The 18,915-nt window shown below is 32.8% G+C and overlaps 1 protein-coding gene across 2 annotated transcripts in view; it reads left to right on the top strand.

Annotated features, from left to right (window-relative positions):
- Positions 1-18,915, top strand: part of LOC120345326 (chondroitin sulfate proteoglycan 4-like) — a 33,272-nt gene that overhangs the window by 5,956 nt on the left and 8,401 nt on the right. For both annotated transcript variants that reach the window (XM_039414733.2, XM_039414734.2), the window contains 24 exons: positions 318-1,342; positions 1,891-2,033; positions 2,877-3,028; positions 3,511-3,747; positions 4,434-4,638; positions 4,979-5,161; positions 5,445-5,518; positions 6,680-6,816; positions 8,391-8,584; positions 9,252-9,366; positions 9,913-10,063; positions 10,765-10,960; positions 11,340-11,452; positions 12,140-12,264; positions 12,735-12,924; positions 13,351-13,585; positions 14,153-14,278; positions 14,585-14,783; positions 15,198-15,319; positions 15,688-15,819; positions 16,800-16,883; positions 17,607-17,763; positions 18,057-18,168; positions 18,674-18,815. In XM_039414733.2, the coding sequence (XP_039270667.2) occupies positions 318-1,342; positions 1,891-2,033; positions 2,877-3,028; positions 3,511-3,747; positions 4,434-4,638; positions 4,979-5,161; positions 5,445-5,518; positions 6,680-6,816; positions 8,391-8,584; positions 9,252-9,366; positions 9,913-10,063; positions 10,765-10,960; positions 11,340-11,452; positions 12,140-12,264; positions 12,735-12,924; positions 13,351-13,585; positions 14,153-14,278; positions 14,585-14,783; positions 15,198-15,319; positions 15,688-15,819; positions 16,800-16,883; positions 17,607-17,763; positions 18,057-18,168; positions 18,674-18,815 (4,549 nt within the window). The remainder of the gene's footprint in view (positions 1-317; positions 1,343-1,890; positions 2,034-2,876; positions 3,029-3,510; positions 3,748-4,433; positions 4,639-4,978; positions 5,162-5,444; positions 5,519-6,679; positions 6,817-8,390; positions 8,585-9,251; positions 9,367-9,912; positions 10,064-10,764; positions 10,961-11,339; positions 11,453-12,139; positions 12,265-12,734; positions 12,925-13,350; positions 13,586-14,152; positions 14,279-14,584; positions 14,784-15,197; positions 15,320-15,687; positions 15,820-16,799; positions 16,884-17,606; positions 17,764-18,056; positions 18,169-18,673; positions 18,816-18,915) is intronic.

Consider the following 18,915-nt stretch of genomic DNA (forward strand, 5'->3'; position numbering starts at 1 on the left):
AAAAACCTTCTGGTCATATTACTCGTATATCATTAATTTAAATGATTGTTATATTTATATAATTGATCATTTATGCTCTAAAGCAGTCATGGTCATGGCATAAGCTAACTAATTGCATGATGTTGGTGCTGCGTTTCAGTCTTTTATCAATTTTGCTATTGTTACCACCTTCTTTTGCTTCATATTTATTGAAGTTTTTTAAAACACTGTAAGATTACATATTTTTGTCTCTGTTACTTAAAGATAAGCAGGTCCATGGTTCTATTTATCAACTGATAAAAGTTTTTCATATATTTTCATTTTGTTTCTTTTAACAGGAGAAAAGGTTTTTCAGATTTTTTATTATCGAGGCATGTTTCCGCTGGATGCAAGAAAATTGTAAATTTCGATCGATCGAAAAAAAATTCGGCCATTGATGATTTCAATGAAGCTAACTCGGCCGTATCAACAATGTTTGCAATCTACAATTCCAAGAAATCCAAATCAAGGTTATCAACAACAGCTAGGACCACTACAACCACTATACCAACCACGACCACTCCAGCATTTGTTGTACCAGTAGTCAATTTAACAATTCATCCTTTGATGGTTACGGAGGGTGAAAGTTCAAAGGTCACCAGTGAACAACTGTCATTGTCAGTCCAAGGATTTGAAAAACAAGACACTAAGGAAGATATTTTGTTTGTAATTTCAAATCCTCCTTCCCATGGTTTTCTATTAAACTCTCAAGATTGTTCATCACTGGCAACACTATTTGAATTTTCCGCCATAGATCTAGCGGACGAAAAACTCTACTTTTGTCATGATGCTTCAGAAACTACTCATGATTATATCAATTTTACCGTAGTTTGGAACTTGGAACATAAAAGCTTAAATGAACGCAAACATATCATAAGAAATTTCCCAGGGAAACCTGAATTTGTCAGCACTGGAATAGTTCTTAATGATGGAGCTGTTTTTTCTTTAAACATAATTGTTGAACCAGTTAACGACCCACCAACGCTACACATCCCTGTACAATATCTATTCCGTCCAGTTAAAAGCACGTCCACGCATCTACCTCAAGATATCTTAAATGCAACTGATCCTGACAGCCCTCCTTCTGAAATAATTTACACGATATTGGGAAATCAGAGAGGTGGTTTTCATATTGAAAATGGGAAAAATTTAGGGAAATCAATAATAGAATTCTCTCAGGAAGATATCAACTCAGGAAATATAGTGTTCGTGGATGAAGGAGAAGTTGAAAATGCAAGGCTTGTTATGAGAGTCTCAAACACTCTTTCTCAATCTACCTCAACTGCTGTGTTGAGAATTGCAACTATTTCGTTGAATATTTCAGGTATTGATGATCTTTTTTTGATAACCTACCCTACCCTCAAAGTTTCCATATGCTTGATGGGACCCAGATATTTCACCCAAGAATTTGCTGTTTTACTTTAATTAAATCAGAATACTTTTATTTATGGGACCCATTCTTTTGCCCTCAGTTTTAATCTTTTTATCCCATTGTACTTGAAAGCTTTCGTCTGCATATTTTTCCAGCAAATTGTGTGCTGTTGAGTCTTACCATATCGGTACTGATGCCCAACCTTTGAGCTTTGATTTGTTTATTTTTATCATGTTATTCACTGAAAATGTCATTCTCACTTTTACTGTTATGTGGCTATTGTCATCTATGCTCATTTATGAAAGGTCAATAAAAAAGTGAATGGGACGGGGTATTTTCATGAGGCCGTATACTAGGGATATATTAACATACATTTCTGATTTCCAATATTTTTTCGATACAGTTGATCTTATTTTTTATTAATCTTCAACTGCCAATTTGTGGTTGGTGGTAATTTGTAGGTACTCTTTTATTTCTATTTCTGTTATTACAATCTATAGTGACAACAAGAGAAATTACACTTTTGGAGAAAAGTAGTTTCATATTCACAATTGAACAACTAGCTGTAACATCAAATGCAGAACCTGGTTCTGTAAATCTTCTTTTTCAAATAAAGGAAAATCCATCTTTAGGTGAAATGCAAGTGAGTTCATTAGAAATCAATCCCAAAGCAATTTTGCAGACTGTTTGAATATTGTTGCATCGCTGTCATTTTATAATGTTACAATGGATATATGGTTTTATTTGTCAAGTATGATTTGTTGATAGGGTCATTGGTGTCTATGAGGGTATCAGATGTCATTGCAATATATTTATCGAAATAAGAGATGCAGAGATAATGCAAGAATAGATACTTAAACTTTGCTTCTTTTAATAGTTCAATAAGTATAATTTTAAATACTCAAAACTAATAAAAATTTTGGATATAATATGTTCTTTTAAAATCTCATCTGAACTCAAACCAAGGACTTAAAGCCTCAAATAAATGTAGTATTGATAGAAGAGCTGCAAGAGATGACCAATGCTCTACCACTGACTTGTGGGCCGAATCCGGCTTGTTGGGTAATTCAATCTGGCCCGCCTGACGCTACCACGAACAAACTAAAACCAAATTTGATGTTTCAGTTAAAAATAGCTCAAGAAATTTGTTGAGATTGCGATTACATTTCGTTCTGGCAGGAGGCTTATTATTATCCACTTTTGCTTTTGTAACACTATAAATATTATTGATATAATGTAACTTTTTACGTCACACTTACATGAGTCCGGGTGGGCCATATTTTTGGCCCCTGGTACAAAACTGTGCTGCCTACTCCTGTCTTAACTTTTTAAATGAAAAGATCTCAAATCTTGCATTTGCATTTACAGCTTAAGGTTCATGCACCAGCAACAGAGGTGTCATTAAATAACTTGAAATAATTTTCGTCAAAACGACCTAGGATATAGCTACATTTAGAAATATTATGAATAATAAAATATTTTTTAGACATTCAATCATGAAATTGCCGATGATAATTTAAGGGAAGAAAGTTGGATAAGATCATCTAATTTCACAGAAAACGAATTATCGCAAGGCCATGTTCGGTATCATAATTTAAAAACTTCATCGTCAGTTGTTGAGGATACTGAAAAAGACCGGTATGAGTTTATTTGTACTTTAATTCTGACTGTGTCATATTTTTAAAACCTGAAGTAAAAAATAAGATTATAGTAGTTTTTGGGAACATGTAATATTTCGAAATTTTTCACATGTAACTTTTTATATTGAATTTGAATTATGGCCAGTTTTGCATTCCACAATTTTGATCGTCAAAATTGAAAATTATAATATCTAAAGATTTTGTATAATCAGAAATAAATCTTTTTAACGATTTTTTGTACCAGTGTTGCGAAGATTAAGTTCAAAATTGACATTATATTATAATGCTGCTTCTTAGTGGGGGATAGTTTGAATTTTGATTAAATTTTGATGTGATTAAATTTAAAATAAGAAATTTTTCAACTTAGTGATCAACTTTTCTTTTCCCATTTCCAAAATTTTACACTCAAGACTATGAAACAATTTTTTTTGGCATTATTTTTTAAATATGCATTATATTTAGGTAACTTTTGTATTTCAGATTTACCTTCACTGTGTCAGGAGCTAATGTCGAAACACCGGTTATAACCTGTGTAATAAATGTTCAAAAAGTCAGAGTAATTTTCTCTATAAATAAATTGCTTTTGACTGATGGGATTCAAGAAAAGAAACTAACAGCTGATTTTTTGCAAGTCAACATAACCCATGTTCATGTTAGCAACAATCAAATACAGATTAGACTGGAAAAACCTATTCAACATGCTGAATTGTTCTACAAGTAAGATTTGCAATTTTACATTTTGCGAAGTCTTAATTTATTTGCTGTTTGTTGAAACTCTCTAAACAAGGTTTCCATAAAATAAGTAAAATGTCTGAACATGTAGGGGGAATGGTCTCGGGCCGGCATTCATTTTTGAAAAGGAGTCGGACTGTCTTATTTTAAATCTCCTTGTCTAGTGTTGAACAAAAAATTTCATTATTGAAAAAATATAAGAAAATTCATCTGGTAGTTTGAGTCGAATGTTTGTGCCCAGAGTTGGGAGCAGAATGAAGTACTGTTTTTTCAAACAGCGCAAATTTTGAGTCAATGGGACTTTTTGCTAATATATGCACAGTTCTGGAAAGAGTGTTACATCCAAGATTTGCTAAGAGAGCTATAATATTTGTTGAGTGTGGCAGAGAGATATTATGTATTTATAGGTTGGAAGTCTTAAATATTTTAGTGAAAACTGTTGGGAGAAGGTAGGAAGTTTTTGAGAATTATTTTCGCTTAAGCAGCCCTTTGCTGGGAACGGAGCTAGGACTTCTCATTTAGAACAAACATGAATATTAATTATTGTATACATACATAACCGTTATATACGAATTCTTGAACTTTTTTTACATTCTAAAACTAACACATCCTACTTTATAAGAGCATATTATACACTGCAAACTTATTTTTTTATATTTTCTCCATCACAGTGATAATGGATTGACCATATCAAATGGTGATGCTTTCACATTAGAAGAGTTAAAAACTGGACGAATTTCTATCAAAGTGAAACCAAAACATGCTTCTCGTGCTTTCAATGAAATGATTCCATTTGTTGCTGTTATTAAGAAGTTATATCATTCCGATAAAATACGACTCAATGTTACATATGTTCCGGATTTAGATAGGATTTTGGTGAGATGATTTATGTGTTACCCCTCATTTGTTGACAATGTGTTTTATCAATTTAGATATTTTGATTAATGCATTTTGTTTTGAATTTTTGGATGTTCCATTTTAAGTTAAGTGCTTCCCTTGACCGAGCAAACTTATTCTGGTCTTTCTAAACCAGGGTTCTCAACTAGGGTTATTCACCCCTAAAATGGTCAATTTGATCTGCATTGGGGTAAACCACATGCTAGATTGTAACATTGGGGTCTGTTGTACAATAGATTTTATTTTGCTCTCACTGCTGAGGCTCTATCCACTTTGTGAATGTGACATTCCAATATATAGTTCATTTTTTCATTTGCAGTTAGTGAACAAAGGTTTGCAACTACAAGAAGGTCAAAAACAAGTCATCAATGTTAGATTTTTGAAAGTTTCTCTTCCACCAAGTCAAATAAATGATAATGTTGATAGATTTCGTTTCAACGTAACTCGTAATCCACAACATGGAATACTTGGACGTGTGGAGGATGAAAGTAAAGTTGTAATAGTAAGTGGCTAGTATTCTTTTGCTAATTGCTTGTTGTGTTGTGCCTCATTTTTTTAGATTTTGTGATAGAAAATACAGACTAAAAACAAAAAAGTAGATTATAACATGTGTGGTCTATTAGGGAAATCCAAAGCCAAATTACCTCATTGCTTTTTGTACAACTTTTTTTCAAGCACATCCAATTATATCTCAATCCCGTATACCTTCATCCACTTCAAAGCTAAGATAAGATATTAGAATAACTTTTGTTTACTATTTTACTATACTATTCTATATTATTCAGGGTACAGAAGAGGCATCTGACAGTATTACTGAATTTACAATGCAAGATATCATTGATCAAAAAATATATTACAAGTAAGTAAATATTATGTCAGATGTAATATTAAAGTTATTGTAATTTTGCAACCTGTTTGTCTTTTATGTTTTTCGTATGGCTTTATATTATATGGTGTACCTTGGCCTCTTGTCTGGTTACTTCGTCATGTCTGGTGGGGGAATTGTTATCCAGTAATTCGATTCAGATACTTAGACTTGGTTTTGGAGGAAGATGGACCAGTTCTGTGAATCCCCTTATTGCAATCAGGTGTCCATCAATCCTCTCACACATAATTAACCCCCTCGCAGGATTTTAACTTGCAAATACGCACATGGTAATCAGATGTGCGATGGCAAGTGTAAAGCTTTTTAAGTCCTCTGTTTGAACTATGTCAGCGAGGAGACAACAAAAACAATATATCATTGTGTTTGGATGTTATGGTATTTATATAAAGTCTGGCTATGATTCACCACCTTAATATTATACACCTACTATGTTTCAGACCTGTAGGAAACCACATCTAGTTAAGTACTTGTATATATTTACATGGCTGTCCTTTGGTTCATCCTAGACTAATCGGATTTCATGTCTAAGTGCAGTTTCTGTATTAGGAGTTCATGTATGAACGAATATAACTCAATAGAATTCTAGACCATAATAATATCAGATTGCTATTATGTTGACTGATAAAATCTTGACTACTGTGGATAATAGGGCTATTTATTGAATCACAGACAATCATGACTGGCCATGTGCTGATATGCTGAGTTTGTGTTTATGATTATTTTTAGGTGTCTTTAGGTCAGTGTCCAAATAATTGACAATGTATTTTACAATATTATGTTTGATTTATCAATTATCTATTTGGCACGTAGACCTTCAGAATCCAACAAAACTTAATTGTATTGATTGGGTTGTCGTTTCCAAATGTTTAGTATTCTAAAATTCTGCCCTACAATGAATTTTAATTTCAGATAACTAATCTGTATTAACTTAAAAGTATAATATAGTATATTATGAAATTGTATTAAATTTGGCATATAATGTGATGATGGATTTTAAATATTTAGTATATTTCAAAAAAGCTGTCTATTTAAAATATTTGTAAAATACTTCTATTTCCTAGTGTAGAAGTCGTAATCTAAATTTACATTGCATTTCATGTTTTCATTTATTAATTTCCATTTTGTTTAATTTAGACATGATGATTCAGAAACTGAATCTGATTACTTCAGCTTTCGTGTTGTTCCAATATTAGATGGAGAATTACCAAAGACAATTGCAAAACTATCAAATGTGCATCTGGACGGCAATTTCACTATCTCAATACAGTTAGGTTGGTGTATAATTTTGATTTTTAAATTAAAAAAAGTAATGGCAATGATATAATTTTATCCAAATCTTACCTGTCTAAATTTCTAAACAAAAGGGAGTATTTTGTCTTAGATGTTAATATTATGTGTCTGGGGAAAGTTGGCCATCATATGACTTCATTTTTAACTGAAGATATTCCGCATTATACTTTATACGAGGGCACAATGGCATTCCGTCAATGGCATTATGGGAAAAAGATTTCCACATCGCACATTTGACGTGCTTGTTCAATTCCAGTGTAACTACCCCTTCCTTCAATATAAATGTTTCCTGGCTGCACCCCTGGCTTTAAATACAAGGTATTAGGTACTCAATGCCACATTGTTTTATTTTTTATTTTCCAGGATATATACTTTTGTTCTATTAGCTGATCTCATTTGTACTTCGATATAAGACAACTGTGACAATTAACCCAGTAAAATGCAGAATAGTAGAAAGTAATAATAATTGAGTGAGTGCTTCACGTTCCTAATTGTCTTGACTCTTGAGTCTTCAGTCTTGTTTGTAGAGAATACTGAATATGAATAATTGTTTCAGTAACTGATACGACGAAATTGTATTAGTTTTTCTTGCGAGCCTATCTAACTCAAGTTCCTAAGAAAACAGACTGTTAATATAATGACTAAATTATGAATATATCAATAAAACCAATCGATACTTCAGGAAATGATATGAGCAATCCATTATTTCAAGTACATCCGATATGTATATATTTCGAGCACATTATTATTAATTAATTATTGACAATATGGAATGCCTACAAATCATTACAAGTACATTTATTAATGTCATCATAAACAAGTTAGAAAACGTTTTTGATGTCTGTATTTTTTGCATGATCCAAGAAGAATAAAAAAACTATTTTAGTTCTATATTGTAGCATCTTTCTAGTCGTAATTTTCGAGTATTATTCTTCATCCGTGGCAGATATGGAGGAAATCATTAATACTGTTCAGTGTTCATCCATATACAAAAATATTAAGGGATAGATTGGTCCAAAATATTGAAATCGTATTTGTTTGCCCATGTCTTCAATCTTATTAGTAAAATAAGACATAAGCCAAATTAGTGTTTACAGCCTTTTCCTATTGGTCAAATTGCTTTGAAATTTTCACTAGTTTAAGCTTGTATTTTCGCTAGAAGACTTACTTTTCTTTGTCTCAAAAATTACTGTGTGCAATATAGATGGGATTTCTTTTTGGTATGCAGTGACATATCAAAAATTGCGCACCTTGTGACGGTTCCACATTTGCGTTAGTTTCACTGATTAAAATAATCGAAAGTTTACAGGAGTTCACCTCCTTGTAATGTTTTGCGCATACCCCTACTACTTCGTTTTGGACTTGCGTCCATATATTTGAGCATCGCTCTCTTGTTTTCTGGTGCCATATTTTTCTATTTTGCCAGTCATTTACAGATCTACCTATTATACCTCTGTTTTATGCAGGCTGCATACTTTGCTTTGATTTATACTATGTTCGACTAGAACAACTCAAACATTTTTTCTTATGACATTCTATTTTTTTTTTATTCCAGTAAACGATCAGAGACCAGTAAGAGTTATAAGTCAGCCATTTCAAGTAGTTCGAAATGGTGAAAGACTTCTTACTAAGGACGACTTATGGTATACTGATGCAGATACAAATTTCAGTGATCTGGATTTAGTATACACAAGACGTGGTATTGCAGATGGAGACATACTTAATGCTACCAGCAGAAGACACGAAAAGGTATTGTGGTTGGATTTTGTAATTTTAAAATATAGGGCAAGAAGTGGATCTTGGATCGTTTGGATCGATGTTGTTGTTGTGCTACTGACGGTATACATACTTTTCTGACCGCTAGGGGGTTTAGAGGGTAGGGTTGTGCAGATGTTGCAGATTACCGGAATTTGTTGCTACTGTGGTGAATAAATATCTGTAAATCCTTGTATTTATATAATATTATTTGTAAAAATCCCTCAAGGCAACTAAAAGTAAAGTTATAACTTGTCTTACGTAACCTAGTGCCATGAAAATCCTGTACTACTTATCCTTCTTGATTGCTTTTTCACTATCCATAGAATGGGAGAAAGCTGTAGCAAGATTTGGGACAGCTATTTCAACTGATTCAAGAGAGTGGCTTCATGCTAACACAAATATATTTCTGTAACGTTTCATCTGACTAAGTTCAAGTAGTTGAATTATACATGCCTGGAGAAGCCTGTCCTTGGTCAGACAAAACTTTACAGTGTCAAACTGGACTATTGAATGTGAATCACTTTCGAGAAAATTTATTCTGTCGAAAAAAAAAGTCTATTTTGCTGCACCATTTCTCTCCTTGTATATTCTTCCTAACAGCTAATATAGCTTTATAAATCATTGTTAATGTGTCCCATTTTATATTTTTAACCCTTAGATATTCAAGTTTACCCAGCGACAAATAGTCAATGGAGAAGTTTTGTTAAAACATGAAGGAAATGATTTTGGTCGATTTGTGTTTTGGGTCAGAGATGGAAAACATTATGCTACAGGTTTGCTGAATAGAGAATTCCATTTTAATTCAGTTTTTGTCAATGGTTTGGTGAATACTCTTTTGGGTATCATTTTTTCCCCAGAATAAGTGAAAAAATATTTTTCCTGACGACAGACAGTGGCACAGCCAAGGATATATTAGATTAGTAATGCTTTCATTTTGTTGTAAGTCGTTGCAACCTCGAGTTCCGTCAAGCACAATTAAATTAAAATAGAAAAAACTTTCATAATGAACTATTTTATTATCAAACGTGCAATTTTGGGCTATGGCGACGCAGAAGCCCTTGCATAGAAATTTCTGCTTCCGACTTTGAACTTTAAAAAATCCCAGCTGCGCCCCTGTCTGACGACATCCTTTTATCTTTGTTTTCATTATTGATGTAGTGCTTTTATGCTGATTATGGAGTCAGATTAAACTTATTACTTATGCTTAACTTATTCATTATACAATCATTGAGGAATTATGCTATGCTTTTTAGTTAGACATAACGATTAGTATAAATTGATTTTTGTAAACCAATTTTATAAAAACTTTAAAATTTTAGGTTTATTCGTTATATCTGCATCAGATCCTTTTGTGAGAATCGTAAACTCTTCTGAACTGACTGTTATCAAAGGAAGAGAAATCGCAATAACATCTGAAAATCTATGGTGTTCTACAAATGTTAAAGGCTTAAAGAAAGACATTACTTACAGGCATGCTTTTTTTTAAATGATTTTTTATTTCAGATTTTAAATACTATTGGCAATTATCTACTTTGATCAAATTTCAATTAACTTTGCGCAGATGAAGTACTATTCGAATATTTGTTGTAAACTAGTTGTTTAAAAACGGTTATAGATCAGGGGTGGACAAATTACGGCCGGATCCCATTTATGTCTGCTAAAATTATGACTATAGTTTTATGGATATAGATTTCTGTTAAAAATATTGTTGAAAATACCTTCATAATGACCCTGATTGTTACATTGAGCTCCTTATTATTATATAAACGTTTGCCTTGCTGTTGGACTGGCTGATGTAAATGAACTGTTTTTTATTCATAGTTTTTTATATGGAGTTTTATGCTTCTGACTGACCCACTAACTAAGTATATTATATTTGTCTGGCCCATACAGAAAAGTAATTGCTCACCCTTGTTATAGATCAATGTAATCGTAAATATACATTCTAAGTCGATGTAAAGTTATTCAAATTTAAACATATTCAGAATCAATTACTCACCCCAAAAGAACTGTTAAACAATTTAGGCTATTTTATTTGCATTTTTTTCATAAATTACATCATAGATTTGATTAGATTGGCAGAGCTTCAAGCAAAGTATTGCTTCTAGGCGAATTCTGACTTCTACTGAATAAATAATAATCGAAGGTTAAATATTTAATTTGATTTACAGGATCACCAAAGCTCCTAGTAATGGACTATTGTACCTTAATAATTCTTCAGAAGATGTTCAACCAATATCAATTAAATTCTTCACCCAACAGGATATTTTTGATGAAATTGTTGTTTATGAACATAGTGGCTCACCAGTAATGGAAGATAGCATTGATTTCCAAGTATCTGCTGGAGAAATTTCCAAGCATGGAAATGTAAGAACATTTCAAATTCACTATAGGTTTTATTCACTGAGTGTGCAGTGGGAATGTTTTGATCTAAATAGCATGGTAATCACCTAAATCAGGATTTTTGTTAAAATTGTAAATTTTACCAGAAGATTACCTATTTAACTTTATTTTAGATTTTGATTCTGAATCTTTTGAACTTTTTTGCATAGGCTAATAGATTCAAAAGACCCTGACTGATTTTCGTTCATGACATACATTTCTATTTATATTCTATCTTTTTTTAAAAGTATTTGCAAGTTCAACTGACTACCAAGCCATAGTTTGTACCCTAGTTTTATTACCTATTAAAAAGCTAGATGCAGCTAGCTTTCCTTAATGCAGTCTTATAAAATCTTATTTCAAGATTACAATCAAGGCTGTTTTAGAAAGTCATCAGAAACCACCAACCGTTCAGAAGAATCGAACTATTGTGGTTGATCAAGGACAAAAAGTACAAATAAGGAAACAAGATCTAAGGTGAGTGAATATATTTGCCTTGCAAAGCAGCCCAATGTGAGGTAATTGGTAAATCACTCTAGTTTTAATCTTATTTTTTAAAAATCTTCAAAGCGATGTGATAAAGAAACGGTTTGGTGCATTGTGCCAAATGTGAGGAATATGCTTACCATTTCACCACTGATTAACCTTACACTGGTTCGCAGGTTCCAAACTCCTCACCATCCTAGAGAAGTGGTTACGGCTTCCTCTGCCATCAAGTCCATGCATCTGAAAAAATAATTGATTACCTCTTACTATGCCCAACATGGACTGGTAACTGGATGAGAGATCATGGTCCGCCATATAATTAAGCAATCTTATCACTTTTCCCTCAAATGAATATGAAGATTCCTATATCCTATAACATGTCACATATGCGACATGCTTTGCACAGACATTCCCACCAATGGGTATAAGCTACATAAATAGTATCAGTTTCGAATGTTAAATTACATATTGTCATTTAGTGATTACACATTCTCATTACACGGTTATATCAGATACAATAGCAGCAACCTCACTGCAAGTGCAAGCCAGACATAAAAATGAAACGTAAAACAATAATAAAAAAATGTAGAAAACTGAAATTAACAATAACCCAAAACGAATATCAACAACAAATACATGTTTCAAATATTTTGAAACGTTTCTTTGAATTTCTTGCAGGATAGTTCATCTTGACACTCGAGCTGCAGATATTGTGTTTCTCATCAAGCAATCTCCGAAATTTGGAAATTTAGAATTTCTGACAAATGTCGATTCAGATGAGTTTAATACCGATCCATTGACAGGTAATTTTACAAATTTATTGTTAGTGTTTAGCTGCATAGCAACACATAATAGAAGGGTTATGATCCATGTAGTGTATTGTTTTGATCAGTTATATTACCTTTCCCTGTTTGGCTTATTTATAGGTATTTTCGATGTAATATCAATGTGATTGCTTTTTGCTATGTTGTCATATTATTAATTGGAGTGAAAGTAAAATTGATGCTGATATGACGTGCAATTCACAAGAATTTGGTCAAGTTGAAGTCAAATATATGATATCTACCAGTAGTTCATAGACAGATATAACTTTACTGTCTCTACTAAAAGTAGAAAATTGCACACATTTATGAAAATAAAATTTTTGAAATGATTTTTAATATTGAATAGTGCTCACATTCCGAACAATGGAAAAGACAAAATTAACTTGAATTTAATAAAAACTCAATCTTCTTCAAACTTCTTTTACTCCATCATCTCACTTTCTTTCTAGAATTCACTCAATCTGATATCAATAAAGGATTAGTTTGGTATTCACAAAATACATCATTTGATTACTCCGACAATGATTTTATCAACGGAGTTCTACTTGATTATTTTACATTCGATGTTTCGAACAAAATATTATCATTGGATAATCTGAGATTCTATTTTGATATTGTTCCTGACATAATCCCTTTGAAGTGAGTATTGGATTTTTACTTAATTTTCTTGTACAAATAGATATCAAAATAATATTGTATAGCATAATTTTTGGAAAGATTCATAGCTTTTGGTGTGAAATTGTGATGAAAATTTTTTTGGTTCAAATGTTCTGAACAGTGCTATAGAAATAATTTGACTATCCCTGCTTGGAAATAGCTGCAGACATACAGCCAATGATATGTTTCTATAAGAAGTGGTATGCTACCATTACAAACCTATTTTTTATTCTGGAGGAAGTGGTGGGCATGGGTTCTAAATCCAAGACAACTGACTTTCAAAACAAACACAAGCCAAGGCTTGATGGTGGCATTATGTGCCAGTTTTTGACTGTGCTATTTGTGCCATTTTGGAAATTTTAATGTTCTGAATCGAGAGTATGAACTATTTTTCTTATTTATTTCCAGAACGAACAACTTTTCAGTTCCAGAGGGCAGAACTAAAGCAATCATAAGAGAATATTTATATATTGAAGGAATACATTTTGATGAAGCCACAGTGGAGATTCGAGTCACTAAACCACCAGAGCATGGTATCCTGGAATCAACTCAACAAATTGGAATTGCCTTGAAAAGTTTTAGTTATCGCTTGGCAACAGCTGAATTTCTTTATTACTCTCACGACGGTTCCGATTTCTTGCAGGTTTGTATTCTTTTTGTGATCTTTATCACTGGCCCATGTCATATTTTTGTAGTAACAACACAGGCTTGTCAATTGAATCACAACATAACCTATTGGCTATCTTTAATGAAGTTCCGGGTACTCTGTTTGTGAATGCTACAGAAGTATCTGTGTGGCACTGAATACTAGGACATGCAGCAGACAGTACCCTCGAAGCCTCTCAAAGTTTATAATTTATTGTTGTCGCTGATTATTTTTAAATGACTATTCTATATAAATTAAGGTACTCCTAAAGTATGCGCACCAAGATGTCGCCTAACCTGAACCCTAACCTGGTACACAACCTGAGTTCAGGTTGTGCGCCATCTTGGTGCGCATACTTCAGAGGTCCTAAATTAAATATATTTCCTGTAAATAGCAGCAATTTGTTAACAACTCACAGAATTAACAGACATAGATTATTATTTTACTGTATGTATGGGTGCCTCAATCTCAATTTTCGTTTTCGTCCAAGTTGTCAGCACAGTTTTCGTATATTATTAAGCATAAATATATTTAATTTTATGACTTATTTTCAATTTCATCCAGGATTCATTCAGTCTTCAAGCATTCACAATTGATGGCAAAAAACAAAGCAACATTGTTGCCTCATATGTTACTATTATCCCAGAGAATGACGAACAACCTGTTGTTGTTAACAATACTGGAATGACTGTAAGTTCCATTTGTACATTGTGTATATCGCCGGATGAGAACAGAACAGGCCTAAGTCACAATTTTGAGTTTTGAGAAAAACGCAAAAAACAATTTTGAATTTCAGTATATTCGAATTTCTAGATATTCACAATTAGTAAACCTTTCTGAGCTCTGGTTATTTCAATGTGAATGAGAGTATCTTTGTAATCGATTTATTTTGGCACTCCTCTCCGCTTTTTTACCACCCCCCCCCCCCCCCCCAATGCTGTTCTAATCTGGCGATATTATGCATAGACTATTTTCACTCATCTGTATTTATACCAGGTTTGGACCAACTCTATCACAAAATTATCATCGACCGTTCTGGGAGTGGAAGATCCAGATACTGGACCTGGTGATGTAACATACAGGATACTTCCACCTAGTAATGGTTGGATTGCTTGTAACAATAATCCATCAAAATCGGTTTTGGAATTCACACAGGAGGAAGTTAACAACGGAAGTATCGTGTTTGTCCATAAAGGTGAGACTTAGATGAAAGGAGGTATGCTAATTTGATGGAGTTGTTCAAAAGGGTTTTTATGCCATTTTGAGAACGGTAAATAGTTGCCTTGACATAACAACAGCTGTAAATATTTATATACCACATGTTCCATATAATTTAGTTGAAACTCTATGTAGCCAGCAATAAAATGGCATTTCCCATCAGTCCTCAAATTATTGTTAAATGAATGTCAGTGATCGCTATAGAAGCAAGCAAATTTGGCAAAATTCAAAATATCAATTTTCTGTATTAAAGTTATATGATACGAGTGCATTAATATGATTTACTTGAAGAGGAAATCTAATTTTAATTTAATTAATTAAACTTCATAACATGGTTGTTGGAAAATAAACGAAAATAAAGTTCCCCATTATAATAATTCATTCATTCCAGGCTCCACCACTGGTGGGATTACATTTCAAGTGGACGATGGTGAAAATTACGCGAATAAACATATATTTGTGATAACTGCAAAACCATTGATTATTGCTGTAGAAAACAACAAAGGAATACAGGTATCTATATGAACATTTTGTTGATGTCTTTGATTTGTATTGAAAAAATATTGTAAGGATAGATAGGGAAAATCGTTTTGTCAGAGGATATGAACATTGGTATGAATCAAAAATATCAATTTAAAGTAAAAGGTGTTGACGCTAGACATTTATTGCTCAAATGCTGATAATACTAAGACTTTTTTTTGTGTTTTCCAAATTTGAATATACAAAATAATTTAGTTTAAATTTTTTAGTATATATGTATATACATCACTTGCCTATTATGTTTTTGGCCATGCATTTTATGAACTATTTCTTTTTCAAAGCAAAGGCAATATTCTGATCATTTTGGTCTAAATTAGATAAATAAATCTTCTTTTCAACAGTCTTTTCCTGGTACTTCTATTGATATCACATCAGATGTTCTCCGATCTACAACTAATGATATGGAGACAACTGACAGAATTATTACATACAAAATTATTTTTCGACCTAAATATGGGAAGATAGTCAAACTGGTATGTTTTTTCATTAAATTTTTAATTATGACTCAATGTTCTAATCAACTCCTTTGTTTAAATCAGGGGTGTCCAACCTGTTGCCCTTAATCTGGTCCCTGCTAGTAATTCTAATCCTATTGCGTTGCAAGCGTATACCTGAGTCCAATTTATTATCTATGCCTATGATGTTACAATGCCCTAACACAGGGGTTCTCAACCTTTTTTCTGTCAGGTACCCCCCCCCCGAGTCACGAAACAATCAACTCGAACCCCACAGTAAATAGACACCAAACAAAGTTAAGATATATTGTTTCAATCGACACGCATTTTCCTCTGATAGTAACAAAGAATTTTAAAAAACAGCAACACACAAAAACTCGACTGCCTTCCAAGCACCCCTGGAAATCTTCTCGTGAACCCCTGGAGGTTCGCGAACCCCAGGTTGAGAACCCCTGGTTGGTTGCACACCCCTGATTTGAATCGAAGGACCGAGGCATTTTTTAGTCCCGATATAAATTATCTTGTAGTTTTATAACCTCAATACAAATAAAACTGTATGGCATAATGGAGAAGGGGTTGCAGTACTCAAATTTACGGACAATAATGCGCACCGGGTGATAAGACACATGATCACACATCGTTAATAAATTTCTTAGATTGAGGTTTTAAATATACATAAAGTGCACCGAACTATGAGATGCACCAGTTTTTACGAAGTATCAGATTACTGTTAAGCTCATTAAACAAGTTTAAAAACTCGATATTTTTATGGTTATTGTATTTTATTTAAAGAAAACGTAAAACAACGGTTTGTTCATAAAGCAATATCATCGATACTAGTTTTCAGTGTACGCAATAAAGCACAACCTGATCCATACACTAGGCGCAAAGGCCTATATGGCGTACAATCCTCTTTTGAGAAGAAGGGGATTCAAAATATGGTATTTTATTTCTTATGTACACACTTATATTTGACCTTCAAAATGTGTTTTTCACAGACTAATCACACATCAACAGAGAATGAAACATTGGAGGAATTTACTCAGCAAGATATAGATGATAAGCAAGTCTTTTTTAAACAAGTAAGTGCTAGTTTCAATTGTGTATGAGCTGATGCATCTAAATTGCTTTTTTACACTTTGCAATCAAGTTTTTATTCTAAATATAATCCTTCGGGGCACAATCAATCACTGTTTTAAAGTGGGGGTGTGCAACATTTTTTGTCGGTGGGCCATTTGACCAACTTCGGACATCTAGCTGGGCCACACATAGGAAAATTGTTTTTTCATGTACTCAAACGAATTAAAAAATGACAACCAGAGTTTTGCGGTAAAGGCAAGATAAGAGAAAGCAGCTATCACTTAGCCTTCCAGTGATAAAGGCACTGTACAAAATGGCGAAAGATTTAAAGCAGCATAAGCAGCCTGTTGCACACCCCGGTTTCAAATGATATTTTATATTCCGAATTTATTTCAGCACAATTTATACTGATATATACAAAGTAGCATGAACTTTCCTTCTTTACTCAACCATGTTTAATATTTGTTTGGGCTGATAATCAATCTTTCTGGACATGAATAATGATCTTGGTAGAGGCACAATTCATGCTACTTTGAATATCATCTTTTGGGATCTGTCATCTGATCTTCCGAAACTTGTTATCTGAATCATGTACTTTTGCTGAGTATGTTGTCAGCCTTGATAGCTAATTAAAGTAGCATCAAATTTTATTTTGACTGACTGATTTTTGTTAAACTCTTCACTTTTCACAATAATGAATATGGTTATGTATGTATTTATTTCAGGACATTGAAGTTGAAAAATGGTCAGCGGTTGATAGTTTTGTTGTTACTGTCCTATCTCCACCTGCTGATAACATAACTGATGTCAAAATACCAATCAATATAACTTATGATGCTTTTGAGATTGTTGGAAAGAAAAGTCCAATCAGTGTTAATGAAGGTAGATTACTTGACTTGTTCATTCAAAGATGTCAAAGCAGTTGTACAAATTGAATGTATCAATTGAGGATTCCTAAAATCGCTCTTTTTTACTGTAGTAATTTGTAGAAAAAGAAAAACCTCAAAGGCTTGTTAATTATCTAGTTAAAAGTATTTTTTCATTTTTTTGATTATTATTTTTTCTATATGCTCATGCTCAACTTGTTTTAATGATAATGAGATATAGATTCATGTTGTGTGAAAGATAATTTCATTTTTCTTAATTTTTTGTCATTTTGTATTTTTTTTCTGAAGGTTGCACTCTAATTGAAGGTGAAAAAATACAAATAACAACTGATATATTTGATGCCAGTAATTTGTATAAGAAGCTTCCTTTGCACAGAGACCGAAATCTTTATGGATTATTGTGAGTTTGATATTATTTTCGGACACAAAGTGGATCGTTTTGTTATCATGTTGTTGTCACGCAAAAAAAAGCTTTTTCATTATAAACTACTTGACCAATTGCTTAGAAACTTTCAGTGATTAAAATCAGCTTCTTGTTGTCACTGAAAGGCTATTACTTTTATTTATTTCTGTGGGCTCTATGGGATTCATTTTTCACTTCGACGTTTTGTGTGATGTTATCAAAATTGAAAATTGTGTGTTGTGGTATCGTGATCACATCCTAGTGATTTGTTGATCTGGTACTTGCACTGTAAAACAGTTGATACTGATTCGTTTCGCCTTCGTGTTCATATATTTGAAAATTGCTCTCTTGTTATTTCCTTGGTCCATCAACCACTTCGTTTTGGCCTTCGTTTGTGTCCATATATTTGAACATTGATATCTCGTTATTTCTTTGATTCATCAAATCAGTCATAATCAAATAAGTCGTCCAATAATTGATTACACAAATACTTTTATTTTAGTTATTCTCTGGTTGGGTTGCCGATTCATGGAAACATTTCAATTTCTGGTGAGAATGTAACAAAGCCAAATATGAGTTTCACTCAGACCAATCTTATTAAAAATGAAGTGTTCTACCTTCATGATCATTCCGATCATATTGAGGTATGTATGCTATAGGATGAAATAAAAAAAAAGATAGCAGGGAAGTTGATAAGACGGCTTAACCATATGATTAAAATGATCTTTTGTCCGGTTACTCATG

Source organism: Styela clava, chromosome 8 (assembly GCF_964204865.1).
Source record: "Styela clava chromosome 8, kaStyClav1.hap1.2, whole genome shotgun sequence".
Classification (NCBI taxonomy): domain Eukaryota; kingdom Metazoa; phylum Chordata; class Ascidiacea; order Stolidobranchia; family Styelidae; genus Styela; species Styela clava.